Source organism: Bombus vosnesenskii, unplaced genomic scaffold (genome assembly GCF_011952255.1).
Source record: "Bombus vosnesenskii isolate JDL3184/JDL3185 unplaced genomic scaffold, Bvos_JDL3184-5_v1.1 scf7180000013284, whole genome shotgun sequence".
Taxonomy (NCBI): domain Eukaryota; kingdom Metazoa; phylum Arthropoda; class Insecta; order Hymenoptera; family Apidae; genus Bombus; species Bombus vosnesenskii.
The window spans coordinates 419,302-436,254 of NW_022882937.1; the positions used below are offsets into that span (position 1 = coordinate 419,302).

The following is a 16,953-nucleotide window of genomic DNA, read 5'->3' on the forward strand; positions in this document are numbered from 1 at the left end:
AAAGCACATACAAACGTTAAGCTAACGAGTTCCAATAGAAATTCAATGTAAGATCTCAGCGGAACACCTTGGCGACGACAAGGTTCGCCTCGTCCTAGGGAATAATTCACGGCGACGCGATCGAACAGGAGCGCAGGATTACGCTTGTCCTTTCAACCGGACGCGTGCATACGCAGCCTAGCCTGCCAATCCGCGGAATTAGCATACGCGAGCGCCAAATACGGCGAGCGGCTCAGCTGCGCGCACCGTGCCGACAAATACGATGAATATGGTGATTTCCATCATTTATCCGGCTGGCTAGGCGCAAACGTTCCTGGTCCTTGAGGCGCGATGCGCCGCGAGCGCACGCCTCGCATACTGAACGCGGCACGCGGTATAGTTCGCTGGTATTAGCGATTTCCATTTGCTCGGGGGCTTCGGTGCAAACACCGAGAATAGAGAAAAATAAAAACAACGAAAAACGCGTGGGAAGATAGAGAAGGTATCTACAGATCCTTGTGACCGATGAGCTACAATAAAACTCAACAGCAAGCATGGAATGAAAAATAATGAGCTTCGTGTACCGGGGAACGGTGAACATTTTATTTTCGGTTTACAAACACACGGTTTATCGCGAGCTTGGTAATTCCAGTGATGAATATGGAACGGCGAGAGGAAACGAACCGCGGGATGAAAAATTAGCATTAAAATACTGGAAAATTTTCTCTAAAAATATCCTGGTCGATTATCAACCAGATCGACGAGATAAAGATGAATATGCATGACGCGTAGTCGTACCGGCTATCGAAGCTACGCTCTCACGTGCACAACCAGATAGACCGGCAACCCGTGAAAACTAGACTCGAATCGCGTGCTACATGAAACATCTCGGATCTCCTACTATATCTCGACGATGGCCAAACCGCGATATAAAAAAATCGGACAGAAAAGGAAAAGGAACGAGTGGAATAAAGAGCGTGGGTGAAGCAAGGTCTATGCTCGTAGTTCTACGACTTGCTCGCCGTATTATCTCGCCGTACGTGGCATTATAGGTTTCATTACGAGAAGTACATTTCCTTTTCCGAAGTGCACCGCGAACTGCAAGGACGTCCGTATAGCTCTTTGCCGCGCGAATCACTCGTCCAGCTTCGACGCATTCGTCATCGACGCGAGAGAGATGGTATCGTGGCTGCGCCGGGGGATAAGGGAGCCGTGCCGCTCGCGCTCATAATTTGCATGTCTCGACCGGTGCCACGGGTAACGAAGAGTTATGGACGTGCGAGAGCTGGTCAGAACTTTTCGCGGAGGAAAAACACACGAGTCTCTTGGAGATTACGATCGACACCGACGAATAACTTGACGCGGGACTGATGTCTCGCGGTGTAATGTATCTAAGAAGATTTAATGTCTAAACGTTGGTTAGAAACTATTGCTACGTGTAAATTGCTACGTGGAAATTGCTACGTGTAACGTGAAATTGCTAGTGATTTGATTTCGTATTAGCAAGTTGCTGGAGCAAGTAAAATGTAAAGGGGACCAAAAGATGGACCGGTTGTCTCGCGTATCACGGAAGAGGCGTGAAAAGCCGAGTAGGCACGTGGCCAGAAACCCTTCGGTTGAATGTTTAAAGAAAGGCGCAGGAAAGTCGGTCGCGTGTCGCGGTGATTTGTCGATGGCCGTGTGTTGTAGGTTCGCGTACGTGTGTACACGTACGCAACACGCGTAGGTAGTACGCGGAAAGGTGTCCCCGTGAGTTAGAGCAGAAGGGTTGCAAGGTAGGTATACCTGGTCGTGCGAGACTCCCCGGATGAAAGAAGTACACGAGAAGATAAAGAAGGAGAAAAGAAAAAGAGGTAGGGCAGAAGAAAGAGAAAAGAGAATTGCCACGTGACCCCTGCACGGTCCTCCATTCCTTATTGGAATCCTCCTGGCCCAACCTGACCTATCCAAGGTAAGATTTATCCGGCGGCTTTACCTGCCACCAACTATATAGCCACCTTGGTACCTTCCTCGCTGTCTGTGCCTACCTACCGGGAATCCCCGCATTCCCATTCTCATTCCCCATTCCCGTGAACCGGCCTCCACCCGTCCACCCACCGCTTCGGGTCACGTATCCTAGGCCTTTTCGTACGGATCGAGCGTGTCCCGACAACGTAACAGGTGAGATTTCCGTGCTGCCTGGAATCCACGGCTCTCTTTCAGCCTCTCCTTATATAGGCTGCACCCTTTGTATTCCGTACGAGTTACTTATGACGATCGCAAATTGGTCGATTCAGTCAAAACAATTTCCACATAGGACGTAGTCTACAGGATAGAATCTTCGATAATCAACATGTTCCCTGTCGAATGAACTTTGTATGTCTTATTCGTGGCGTTGTAGTTGTTGTTTTACGTTACTTCGAGAGATCTCTATAGATCATTTAGCAATTTATCTTGTTGTTGTAACATTCGAAGCATGCAAATTTTTTGAATATTTAAATCTCACGGCAACATCATTGATAACGTATCGTTGCAAGTCAATCTCTATCAAGATAATCAAAATAATTGACCCTTAGGAAAGAAGAAACATTTCTGTTCTTTGTACCATACATCAGTTACTTCGATGTCTTTGGTAGTTACGCCAAAGAGAATTCTTCCCCGGAGAAAGCGTCTAGCAGTCTGCGGCGTCAACTCTGCATTGTTTTCTTGCGGGCAGTGACACGCATCCCACGACAAATTTCAATCTCTTCATGCAAATCTGTCCCTTGCTGTTCGCCTGTGATTTTCATAAAACCTATCGTCCACCACCTACGAGTCACGTGCCCACGAGTTTGTCGAGAGAAACCAACATACGAGTGCCGACATAATAGGTGGGATTTAGCCCGAACTAGCCCGAAGCGTTTCGAGCAGGTTCCGGCCGTCCTTAATACGAAAGCCGAGTAGGCTATAATCGGAAAGCCGCTGGACAATGCAAATGGGACCGCGACGGCGTTATTATGAATTCCGGCCTCCGCTCACACCCGCTGTTCTCCTACCGTCAGTGTGATGTAAGACAAAAACGACGAAGCGCCGCTTCCGGCTCAGCCGAAACCAAGGATTTTCATTAAAGTCTCATTAGTGGCATTCTGACGTTTCGAAGTCGATCTTAAACAGGCGATAATTAGCGGGGAAGCGAACGAGCAACGACGTTAATTCCCTGTTATATTAATTAGTCGAATCTTGTGAACGAATGTTTTAAACGAAATGAATTAAGGGTATCTTTATTATAACAACAAAGCTGACTAAAACCGTGGCGCGCGCTGCCAAGATCCGCGCGATGCATCGTTGCTATCTCAACTGATTATCTTGATTCGATTCTTACCAAGAAAAGGAGCAAGTATGGGGGAAAAGAGAGAGAGAGAGATCGTAAGGAAGAAAAAAAGAAGAAGAGGTAAAAGCTGTTGGTTATTCCGCGAAAAGGAAAAAGCTGTTGATTATTCCGCGAAAAGGCAAAAGCCTATTTAACTTCGTAATCTCGATTCAATTAATACGAGGAATTCACTCATCCAATCGTACGTCGGATCCTTACCTCGGAAAATCATGTTGGTTACAAAATTACCATGATTTTTCAGAACGACCATAATCCAACTAACACCATCCCGGAAATGCCCAAACGGGCCAGAACACATTATTCATTCGAGTTTGCGTTGGCCTACGAAATTTACACGAACGTGAAATGCGTATTAGCCGAGCCGGGCGCGCGTTTCCGGTCGCCTCCCTTTCTCCTCCGTCCTGAGAACACCACGCCGTCTTTTTATCTCGTTGGCCCCGAGAGCCAAGCCTTCATTTCTCAAGTGACGCGCGCGAGATTGCCGATCGATAAAAGGCCGTTTCACTCGGCTCGATAGCGACGCAAATCGCAAAAATAAATATATTATTCAGTCAGGATTAATCGATCGCCATGCAATGTCAACAAACGCCATTTCCTTTTGCACGGGACGCATAAGATATCTGTGGCATGCGTCCGCGATCTGTCGCTAGGATTTCGTCCGTTGCGAACCTCGATCGGGCACCCAAATCATTTGCGACTGTTGTCGCGTTATCGAACCTGAGGGATGCTAAGAACGTAGATCCAATCCTCGATTGCATAGCTGTTTACGTACACCGATCGGGATAATCTTGGTGTCCTCGAAGGGAGATCGCAGTCTTTGCACGATGTTTGCGATCAAGCAACTATGTACACATCCGCTAGACTAATCGGAAATCTATACTTTCGATAATGTCTACAAGTATACGTGTACCTATGTGAGGTATTTGGAGCAGATTGCTCGAAGCAAATGAGAAAACGAGTCCGTGGCGGACTGTCAGGTTACTCCATGTGTAACCCTGAAGTCGAAAGACCACTATAAGGACATGCGACGAATTTACTTACATTTTAATCTATGCTTAGATAAGAAATAAGATCTATGTATGTTTTTGAAACTTAATTCCGTGATTCATGATGATTTCTCAGTTGGACCATCTGCCAGAGAAATCTAATTTTCCTGAGCCTTTCGATCACTCAATAATCAATGTATCAACTTCGATCAATGCATTATCGTTGCTAGGATCTTGATAAACAAGTTGGGGGTATTGCAAAGAAGAGGCAAAGTCACGGAATCGAGTGACATTCGTGGCACGCAGCAATGAAAATGTTAAGGAAACGAAGAACGAAAGAAAGCCTCAAAGTTGGTCGGAGAGAAACGACTTCGAGGAACTGTCGTCGGGCTACACGAAACTCGAAGATCAATGAAGATCATGGACGAAAGCGAAGAAAAAGAAGGAAAAACCGTGAGTACTCTCACGAGTCGGAAAGGAGCCGTCTAATTTTCCGCACGCGAGTGATCCGACGGCACTCGGGAGAGCTGCAACAACTCGTTTTCTTGCCGAGAGATTCCACTAACGAACGAACAAACTCGTACGACGCACCACAGCCCCCTTTCTAATAATTACTCCGTCGAAAAGAACGTATGTCGAAAGGGGAATTTAATTCGAGCGTATCCGCGAGTCGGATATCGGGCGATGAAAAGGAAAGAAAACACAGTTTAAGGACCGTCGTATAGTTTTCGTTAACGGTGGATATAGAGACGGAAGCATCGATCGCGAATTTATTAAGGTACAGATTAGCAACGATTCATCGACGATAAACATCCGGTGGTCGGTAATTAAACTGTTAAAGGGCATATAATAACTTGGAGCGTCTGACGTGATTTACTTACCATCGAATATTATCATAATTAATTACACGTGGCCGAACCGGTGCGGTATATAATTAGCAGAAATCGCAAGATTGCCGATCGATCGACGATCATTATCTCATTTTGAGTTTTACAGCGCGTATTAAACGAGAAACGAGAAAAGAAAGGAGGGAAAAGAAAACACGAGAAAGAAGAAAAAGAAAGGAACATTCGTCGACGATGGTTTGGCCATCATTCGAGAAAAACGAAGCGTGTTCGAATGGCTTGTTAAAGGAAAGAAGGATCGAGCATCAGAATATGTCGCTTGGAACGACGAACAACGACTGGATATCGAGAGAGAAACGAAGGAGCATCGATGGAACGAAGGAAAACGAGGAGGTCTACGCAAGAACAAAAGAGGAATACAAGCACGTACGGGACATTGGAGGGATGAAATCAATATGGAGAGCGTATCGAAGAAAATTATTGTTATCAAGGTTGCGCAGGGCCATCCAGCGTGAAACGTCATTTTCAGGTTCAAGCCTCATGGCTTACTGCCGCGCGATAGAGATTGCTCGAGCATAGAATCTAATTATGTGATAAACATTGTTGCGCGGCACACCTGCTCGTAAATAACATAGAATCAAACACGTATCACGTTACACCGTAATACACAAGGCCCTCGGGAGGAGAACAGGTCCCTGGACCCTGGCGAACCGCAATCGACTATCTTCGATATAAGGTACTCGGTCCTGCGCGTGTTCCTTGCCAGGATTAATTATATTCTCCCCTATCGAACATAAATTAACACGACGAAAAGAAGGAGGCACGATATACCGAGTAATTACGCTTTTCGGTGTGATACATCGTAACGCAACCAACCAGCTGGTTTGCACGTTCTTGCTCCTCGTGAAAATCGAGGACATACGAAACAAGGAAAAGACGTGAGATGTAATGTTCGATTATAGGGCAGGAATGTCGCTTTCGAAGAACGTGACGGATGAATAATAACCGCGAGACGGTAGATCGTTGCTCGAAACTCCAATAAAACGAACTCAGGGCTATTAACGTTATATAAGGGGGAGGGGGTATTATCTGGAGCACTCTACGATTTCACTTCAAAAATGGATTTTTCGTCGTATCGCGTTGCTCATCGAAAATAACCGCACGATCACGCGCTTACGTGGAATATTTATTCAAACAAGCCTTAGAGCTAAGACCTTATCGACAGATACGATATCGGCCAACTTTTTCTCACCGGCATCAACTACGCCGTCTGTTTGCAGTTGCATTTTTGAATATTAGTGCAATTATGTAGACACGCATACATATACCGGTCGTTCCGTTGAACAGCCGAGATACCGAAACACGGTCGAGCACAAACGAACGCACCAGCCACGATAATTGCCCGCGGATTAAACATAATATGCTCGCGCCGTTATCGATAATACGAAATCAAAGATAACTCTTCGTTTTTTCTTTCTTATTTTTTCTTTCCGTTTTTTTTTTCTTTTTTTTTTTTACTCATTTTTCTCAAAGTCACGATTAACAAGGGTATGTATTAGGTGCTCGACGTTGAAATCGAAACGCTCTATTCGACAGTGGTATCGTTTTTATCATAAGTTTCAATAAAAATAAATACTATTAGTTGCTGAATTTCATGTATGTAACTTTTGCAGGAGCTTTGCTACTAAGAACATGATCATTTCTATTTTTTTCTGTTTTCTTCTTCTTCCTCCTATTTCCTAGTTTGCAATGTGTTACGAACGCTCGACTCTTATCAGACTATTCCATAGCGCTGTTTACATTGCATTTTATTGAAACTAATAAAGATCCGGCTGTTTAAAATCAGATAATGCTCGCCTCGACTTGTATCATTTTAATTATGATCATTCTTGTTTTCGTGGCATCGCGAGGCTCGCGACGCCGACACATTACGCCGCGATAATAAACATGAAAGATAACTCGACGTACAGCCAAGTATAAGTACAATAATATTTAGTTTTTATAGAATAATCAGTGAATTTATCGGTGGTAAATCGAGCGGACGATACACGAGAATTTTTCCTATCTTTCCTCTGTCCCACTCTCGTATTCTACCATCGATCTATTCTTTATCAGCGAATGCGTCGAAATCGAGGTAAGAAGTTTTTCTATGCTAGTTTTATCTGTCGATTGGATCGTCGCTGTTCACGTGTCCACTACTTCAAACACGTGTCATTGAGGCTGAATTAAAACTGTATTAAGACTGGTCGATACGTATCATAAGCTCGAGCAAAACATATTCAACGATACGTCGAATAGCTTAACGTTCCCGTCGAAAATATGTTCGTGTCTCGTATGATGTCACCATGCAAGTTCGACTAAATAAAAACCAAAACGTTATTGGTATATTTGCTCGAGTAGTCAATCGGCATACGCTTTACTGTCATGAATCATAAGGCTTAATAAGACGCAAATTATTGACACAATTTAATCAGTTGAGACGCAGATACGGTGAAAACCGATGTTTTAGATAAACACGATTATTAAGAAGCGGCGCTCAATAAACGAATGACCACTATTTCCTTTAAATAACGATGACTATCGTTCCAGTTAACGATAAGAATACACCACGTACTTTCTGATGGAAAATACGCTGCTTACTCGTATGACGTAACGCTAAAAATTACAAGAACACGCAAGAAGCGCGAATTTCAATTACATACGTGTATACGTTGCTTCGAACGAAACGCTACACGAATTTATTCATGGAGAATTCCCTTATGGCGAAGGGAAATCGTTGGCAGATTGCATGCACGCGGCAACGACGGGCGTGCAACGAAAGGAACATCTTGTAAAAGGGAATTCACCTTCCCATCGTAAAACCGTGCCGCCGCAATTGGCGAACCTTCCATGTTTTTGCGTATGAAAACGCAACGAAACGCAACGAAACCCGGTTTCAGGTAAACTCCGATTCTCGCGATCTCGCGCCGCTTATTCCTACAATGGAACGAACGTACAATGCATCGATCATTCGACGAGCTGAAAGTAACAATGGCCCGTGCCAAGGTTGTGCGGGGGTGGCAGCGTCGAATGCAAGCAGGGAGGCTCCATTGACAGCTGACGGATCGAACGCTAGCCACGTTTTCCCCCAAAATGCACGGGATCGTTTCATGTTTCGTTCACGGACAAATAGCGGCTGGCATGACGCATACGTTCGTTTGTCTCGGAAATCTCCGGTTTCGTTACCGAACCAACTCTTTGGGAAATCGACAGAGACAGAAGGAACCGCTTAATCGTCCTATTGATACGAGTAGTTTGATACCGACCACGGTAAACAGTGTATTCGAAGATCTTTAACGTTACGATACTACCAATCTTTAATATATATTTTCCCAATAATATACTGCATATAATTATGACCGTACTTAAAATGATTTAATAAAAATAGATAAATGTGTAATAATTATGTTTCTATATACGTAAAAAGAACAATATTTTTATAATTATATAAAGTAAGAAGTCCGAAATATGTCGTACTTGGTAGTTTTAGTGTCAACTCTTAACTGCCATGGAAACGGAAATAAGTTAACTCTTTGCTGAGATACCTCGATAAAAAATTCAAATCTAATCTCACAAGTTATAATTTTAAGACCCGATCTAATTGAAGATTACTACAACACTTAGCGTCATGTTTCATTTCACATCGAATTTATAACACTATTTATATCTAACGTCCGCGATACTCTAGGATTCCATAGAACCAATTAAGAATTCAAAATTGGAACTTCCCTTATACAAAAAGACTAAAGTTTGGGCTCGCTATTTATAACTTTATAATTAGCTATCACGATTGAGGACACTCTACCTATTATCTATCTTGCCAAACAATGAAATCATCTAAGGAAGCAATAAAATTAATATCATAATCCAGTAACCGACAAGAGCAAAATTCTAAGATTCAAATGAGTAACTGGTTGCGCAAGCGGATGTAAAATCGGAAATGCCGAATTACCAGCGCGACTTATTGCCTCATCTCGAATCACTCGCGATATTATAATCCGTTGCGTCACCCTGATTTATCGTTATACGCGCTCGTCACCATAATTCCATCGCGCTGTTTCGGCAAAAACGCGCCATGCAACGCGATAAGTAGAGAGAATTTGCATGTCTCGAAGACTCACCGTTTTCGGTGCCTCGAAGGGGGCCAGAAGGACTCCCGCCGGTGGAGACCCCTTCGTCCTCGCTGCTGCTGCTGCTACCATCACTGGGACTGAAACTTCTCCTGCTGCCAGTCCCTCTGACGATCTTCTGTCCGCTACCGGCTGTACCGTTATTATTGTCGTGCATCCTACTCTGCAGTCTCTCGTGTATAGTCCTTACGCGAGAATGTAGCCTCTGTTGTTGAAGGGAACCCACCGAAAAGTCCAAAGGCTGATCGATTTCCGATTGAATCTGCGACTGTCTTTGTACTTGACCGCATACCGTGCCAGCAACCAGACTCTGCGACTGAGGGACTTGCTGACCGAGAGGCGACACTTGCTGTTGCTGCTGTTGCTCTTGATGAACGGTACTTGGCGGACTCCACCACTGGTGACCACCTTGAATGGATCTCCAAGCCTCGATGGTGTTGTTGTTCGTCGGGCTGGTCTGCTTTTGCTTCTGTGGCTGCATCTGCATCTGCTGTTGAGACTGTTGTTGTTGTTGAACCATCGCAACCTCCACCAGGTTATTGTTCTCCAGCAGATGCATGCTGGGGGTCTGCGTCATCGACGACGGCAAAACGAAAGAGGAAGCGGCCACCGAGGGCGGGCTCGGCTCTTGACGCTGTCGATGGATGGAATGATGATGTTGCTGTCTGTGCTGCTGATGTTGAACCGACTGCTGTTGTTGGTGTTGTTGTTGTTGCTGCTGCTGCTGTTGTTGTTGCGAACTAGATGGTACGACAACCGGAGGCGGAATTTGCCGGACGGTCCGCGCGGCCTCGGCGACCCACCGGCGCACCGCCTCGCTGTCGAGACCCGCCAGCCCTGCGGACTTTGTTTTCGACTGTCCTCCGGGCGATGATAAACCCTTATCGGGTATCAGGCCGGGTAGCGCGAGGACCCCGGTGCCCGCCACCGCGACCCTGGGTCCCGAAACGCCCCCGTAAGCAGCCAACGCCGCGAGATCCAACGTGGTCACCTGCTGGCTCTCTTTATCGGACAAGTTTCGCTATTCTTCCCCCTCTTGTACTATTAGACGTCCTATTTTATCGTTGATCAGATGCGTCGATCTTGTTTATCACTAATATCGCGTTACACTTGCAACACCAATAGCTTCACTCCAGACAGAGTAGGTTCATACGATGTATCTTTGCTTCTTTGACATTTATATTATTAATGTCACAAAGGAGAAACGTCTTTACAAATACAAAATATCCTGTGGATGTTTATTATCCTTCGATATCACAGTATATTCCTGAAGAAACACTACACTGACAAGCACAGATATGTTCCTCCGACACGTTCCGAACGTATCCCAGTCTCGCACGGTCACCGGCTCTGCAGTCACTCGTTACATGAATTTATCAGTCGCGTCCATTACACGAACACTTCCCGATAGATATAGTTATTAAACGGAACAGCGTGACAAACACGTATGGTCGTTATTATCGCATAGTTCCTGCCTCCGCTTTCCGTGCAATTCACCTGTCATCGAATCAGACTGCCAAACACCTCGCGTCGATTTCTCTAATTGCCACCAGCGCCAACTGTCAGCTGTTTTACAGACGATTGGTCCACGCGTTTTTCACCGCGTAGAATCGTGCACCTTGCAGCCCGCGAATATTCAAAAATCCTACTGTCCCTCTGACCTGTCATCAACGTGTCAGACACAGCGTCACCCATCAGTGAACTCGCGAACAGTTTCGATGCTCTCCAGCAGAACGTACGCGAGCATGTTCGATCGTAAATCTCTCTCAAAATCCTTTCGATTCCATTGCAAACCGTCACGATATCACTGTGTCACATTTGAAGCTGGCGAATATCTCCCGTGGTTCCGCGTTCCACACGTGCGATACCGTTTCGTCATAAGTTTCACACACACCGCACGACTCAGCTTTCCCCTCGGTCGTTCCTCGAGGTGTTCGCGGTGCGAGATCGGTGGAAAGAGCAAAGTATCGTTATCGCAGGAACACGAGCATCCGCGACGAGCTACGGCGGTGGCAGCTACGGCTGCGGCGGCTGGTACGGCGGTCAGATGCTGTCGCGTGCATGTGTGCAGCTACACTAGAGGGCCCACGTACGCCCGGTCGGCCGCCTACCGGCCACGGGGAACGCGGACGCGTACGCGGACTGTCGAACGAAAAGTGGGGGAGTTGTTTCAGGAAGAAAAGAGACGGAACGGTTCTAACCTCGGCATGAAACGCTGAAAGTACAACGAAGAGGTTCGACTAGAACGAAAAGCAGCGGACGAACGCCTGGACGTTCATATTGGTGGGGAAACAAGCAGCGTCGGTGGGGAATGAAGCTCCAATCGCAAAGGAACGCGGATCACGCGCGACTCCGCCCGGCAAGGAAAGGCGAGTTCTCTGGTCGCGAGCGCGAGCGCGCCTTTTTACCTCGCGTGTACCGGCTACTACTGCTGCAACCAAACCACGGATAGAGGGAGAGAAGGTGAGTACATTTGCATATGCGAGAAAAGCGACCAATCGCGGCACTCGCTGCCCCCTCTGACTCGATATCGCGATAACGATTAGAGCTTTCGAATAAATACAATATAAACAACTGACACCGATGTCGTTACCACGTCCACTCTTGTAAACATCAGGCACTGACTATGTAAATATTATCCCAATGGAGGGCGCTTCTTTATAAGGCTCATGTATATACGCAGAACCACTGGACGCAATTAATTCAGATGAGCGTCACAGGTGGCGTTTTTTCAACGTTAGTGGCGCAGCTGTCTCGCGGTGCGAAATTATGGAAACAGGTTGGTTTCGATTATTTTTATGATTGTTAGATCGTAGTTTCTACTTTGACGATGAGTGTTTTTCGTATGGTGTAAGGTATTTAGGTAGAGTAAAGATAAAGACGATAGGATGCTTGAAAAAAATTAGTTAAAAAAGTAACAGTGAGAAGTCTTTATCAAGACATCTATCACCGTGTTTTCTGTTAATCTCGATAGTAATTTGGCGGGAAACTGTGTTTATATCGTTACTTATAGAAAACGTTAGAAGTTTTCGATAAATTTCGATAAAATAAGTGATCTCGAGATTCGATTCTACATGTTGAAACGCTTTTTGCATGACCTGAAGGACAAACTGTTTGGTTGATACTGTCTGCAGTCTAATGAATCTTAGATTAACAACAGGTGAGTAAGTACATACATGTGTGTATACTTTTAAAGGTTAAACCCGCTTGGTTCAACGACCTCTCGAACAATAGCGTTATTGTGTGTTGCATATGTACGTATTAGCAAATGTAGTAAAACAACCAATAATACATAATAATACAAGAACAGTGTAACCAAGTTACAGTATCCATAGCAGCGATAACGTTTATCTATCGAACCGAACCTTCGATATCGAATTACATACTTCGAATCTAACTAAAATCCAAACACTTACTTGATCGATTTTCACGAACTTAACGTCGCAAATTATAAATACATTCGATGATGTATCTCAGACGCCATTTTTTTCTGTATCACTCCTGGCCATCTCACAACCCCGCGATGGTATACAAATATTCAGGAATCCCTATCCCGTCCGCCATTCCTCCGAGTCCGAGTCTCACCTATCATATTTCTATGCACACACATTGGAACCCACCACTCCCAACATTTAAATGCGGCATGCGCAGTGCCAGTGCAAAAAAAATGAGTCGCTTTAAAGTGGGCCTTTATTGGTCGTAGCAGCCGTGCAGTATCCCCACCCTCGCGCTACGTTTTTCCCTCGCATACACAAGCATCCCTGCCATTCTTCCTCCTTTTATCGCGCTATCATATTTCCATACAGCCACCGGCCACCACCACCGTCACCACCTCCACTCGATACCCAGCAGCTCGCCCAGATTTGAATCCGGCATGCGCAGTTCCGCGCGCAAAAAGGGCGCTTTAAAGAGGTTCTTATTGGTCATGGGAACGCCACCCCCACTCCTTATCGCGTGTACCGGCTACCTAACCTTGCGAACGCGGCACCCTTCCTCTTATCGCGTCTTCTTTCCCCTCGCTACGACTCACCCCCGCGCACCCTCTTCCTTGTGCACGTTCCTTTTTTTCGCATTTTCTCTCCCTTCTTCCCCTCCAGCTACCCCACCAGCCAGCAGTCCCACGTCTCCGACTAGGAACGACCGAGCATCCCCTTGCACCCCCGCCTTGCACACCCCCACCAACCCCCGTGCGCGTACATACACACGCATACAAAGAAGGTGCGACGAGGATGAATAGCGCCGAGGGACGAAGATGTAAGCGGGACATACCGAGAGGGCGAGGGTGGTGGCACGAGGGAGACGAGGTGGAGAGCGAGCCGGTATTGATTTTAATGACGCCCCTACCTACGCGAATTCACGAAAGAGGCGCGAATAATATCTACGCGCTCTGATTCCGGGAGTTGGGACGAAGCGAGGTTTTGTAAGCACGCGTGAACGTTCTTCTAACTGGTATAGCAGGAATTCTAATATTCTTTCTTTTTCCTATTCCATGTTTCGGCTGCTGTCTTATACCTGGAGAATGATACGATTAGCAAGACAGGTAGTATAATTAATAGAGGTGTGAAACGATTCTTCTTTGTCAAGTGGCGACATTTCCATGCCGTATCTGATTGCGGACGAATAAAGGGTTGGTAAAAAAGAGAGGATGGTCATATTTATGTATGACACGCGTGCCAGGGGATAAAGGCACTTGCCGAAAATCGAGGTGGCTCGAGTGCCACTACATGGAAGGGTGTTCAAATACCCATGCCCGGGACCCTAATCTGAATAAGGCAAACCCTTTCTCCCTGAGCGCGGATCCCCTTTTTTTATTCATCGCGTGCAGGTATTTGCATGACCCGAGATCGCAGGTGCCGGGCCTTCTTCGTTCCCCATCGCGTTTCTCATTCACGTTGAATGAAACGAACCTGCAAAGGCAAGGGGTAACCGTGTGTATATATGAAAATAACGCGGTGAGTTGGTGATGGTGCAACATTTGCTCGTCAAGGACAGTGATAGATCCTTAACATCGTCTCGTCACATGTTGATTCAGTGCACCTGGGTGTGAAACCGCGGTTGCACAGGTGAAATCATTCTTGTAGAGTTTAATGCTTTTCGTGACCGATAATTTGCGCTCGTAAAATTATCGTGCGCGTCCTACTATGTTGAAACTTGTTTCTTTGAACGTAACTTTCAAAAAGATATCCGACATTCGTTAACGGTCTTCTTGATGATCTTCATTCTAGATTCTTTCTGTTCCCCTTAGTCGTTGTACGCTCGATCAGTGCAACTTTTTTCAAGACACCCGGTAGAGCCGAGCGGCGAGCCGGTGCCTCCTGACCCTATGACCCTCTCACAAACCCGACGACCTGTCTATATGGTGTATACGTGAATTGCAGGCTACCATTCGGCCACCTGCGGCTCCTGACATCTCAAGCAGCATCGGTAGTGACCAGACGAACACCTCTCTTTGCACGCGCGAACACATTCTTTGACAAAGGTGTATTATCCCTCGCCCCTGGCTTTCCTGAAAACCTGTTTGCAGCCGCGCGCGCCGCGACGCCTTTGTATTCACCACGCAACAAGTCACAACATCGTCAGAATCACAAAGAACGAGCCAATCTTCAGACGTTAATTGCTTCCATATTGTCTTCACCATAATATTTTACAGCTTCCTCTAGTCCTAATAATTGTACTTAGCATTCCATCGATTCCGTGCGTTTAAACCGAGCTATAGGGAACGCTGATATGTACTCGTGTTACATAGATTGCGAACAATTTACCACCGAGATTTCGAGCTACATTTTCCAACCGTAATATTCGTTAATCGATTCATCTGTTGGAGGGATACGAAAGAAATTCGTCAATAGCGAAACTCGAACGATTTCGACGATTCCGGTTGAAGATTGTTACCGTTACTCTCAATTTTTTAGTAAAATGGAGAGGCAAGAAACGCGAGATTCTTCTGACGTACCCCCTGTGAAAATCGTTTTACCCCCCGAAGAGGAAATTTTTTAGACGGCCCATGAATTGCCACCCTTCAAGAATAATAAAGACCTCCCATTACGTGGAAAATTAGAGGTTTTGATTCTATAGTATATGCGTCGAAGCAGCGGGGCGAACGTTTATTTCTAGCCGGGAAGGTTTTAACTACCATTCGTCGGAGGTTTCGAGGAGCCAGGTGCTCCAAAACAGTATTTTCCTTTGATGATTTGTTGGGAGGCAGAAACTGGGCCAATCTCGCTAGGATTTCTGGCCAACTGATAAATCAATTCCCCCTTTAGAGCACGAGAATCTCGACGATTCACGTTGTACATACGTTATAAAAAAAAAAGGATAAAGTTTTTGAGACCCTTGCATGAGATGTGAAAATATCTTTTTTCTCTTCTAATTCTACTCGTGCACTTGACATCGAGTACACGAACATTCTTCCCTTACGTTTCGTGTTTGTCGTTTATTTTCTAGATAATTTTAAGAGCAATTCAGCTCGATTGTTCATCGAGTAGAGTTTTTTCCGCGTTCGATAGCATTTTTTCTTCGATTCCTTTGCTTTCATTGTTCATTTCTTCCAGTATTTCGTTGGATTTTTCACCCACTTGCGGAAACTCGAGATGTATCCACTGGCAATTGTTCTGCCCACTTTTTCGCGCGGAAAAGTTCTTAAGAGGTCGGCCGAACTTTACTGGCCCTCTATTCTCGCCGAAAACGGAGCTCGTTTTTTTTTCTCTCCCCGCTCTTTCTCATCCTCGCTTGCCCTCTCTAATTCAGGTCGAACGGTTCTACTGCGCGATGTTTGACGAGCCGGTAATTTTACAAAAAAAGGCAAGATAACGAATAAAAAAAGTCAAATAAACCGTACCGCGAACAATACTATATTATCGGGGCTATTTTACAATTTCTCGGCTCCATTTGACCATCCATCACTATACTTCGATTTACGATGCACCGAAACATTCGATTTCACTCTAGTCGTCGGGAACAGATCCAGGTAGCGACTGCATCGATTTATACATATCACTTATTATTGCACTAATTGCTTTACGACGTAGCATTCACGAAGAGAAACTCTCCAGAGATACAGATCCTGTTTTTTTTTTTTTACGACGGGTAGGTATTTATTTTTTTCTCTGAAATCTATATGGTACTTTAACGTAACATCGTCACGTTTAGCAATCCTCTCAATAGTTCAAAGCCGTATACCATTATAAAATCGTTGGAAATTATCTTCAGTGAGGTTTTGCCCTTGAACGAAAAAACTGTGCTTATACTAGGTCTGTAAAACTAGAGGTTTCCGAGAAAGTGGACCCTGGAATTCTCGACAGCCATTAGAATGAAATATTTAGGAAGAATTAGGACAATTAGTTACGCGAATCTTTCGTTGCACCTGAGTCTATATTATGAAAGGATCTAGAAAAAAATATAGATACTAAATTTCGTAGAGTCACTCGAAAACTACCTACCGCGCGATGCAAAGAAAATTCAAAGGGCGTTTTTCGAAAAACGATTAATTCGTTGGGCGCCAGGAGCGTGAAATCGAAAGCTCGATTTAGGGTTCACCGGATTTTTGGCCCGCGGGGATAATAATGAGGTTTCGGTTTTTCGGAACGACGCGAACCAGCGCTCGTGGATCAAAGAGAACCGACCCA

At 45.4% G+C, this 16,953-nt stretch overlaps 1 protein-coding gene and 1 pseudogene across 2 annotated transcripts in view; one reads left to right on the forward strand and one right to left on the reverse strand.

The window, feature by feature from the left end:
* The window catches only part of LOC117232092 (POU domain, class 2, transcription factor 2-like), a 122,574-nt gene extending 111,284 nt beyond the window's left edge, over positions 1–11,290 (reverse strand). For both annotated transcript variants that reach the window (XM_033491248.1, XM_033491247.1), the window contains exon 1: positions 9,320–11,290. In XM_033491248.1, the coding sequence (XP_033347139.1) occupies positions 9,320–9,905 (586 nt within the window). In that variant the 5' untranslated portion in view covers positions 9,906–11,290. The remainder of the gene's footprint in view (positions 1–9,319) is intronic.
* LOC117232086 lies at positions 9,981–12,643 on the forward strand (annotated as a pseudogene).
* The last annotated feature ends 4,310 nt before the right edge of the window (positions 12,644–16,953 follow it).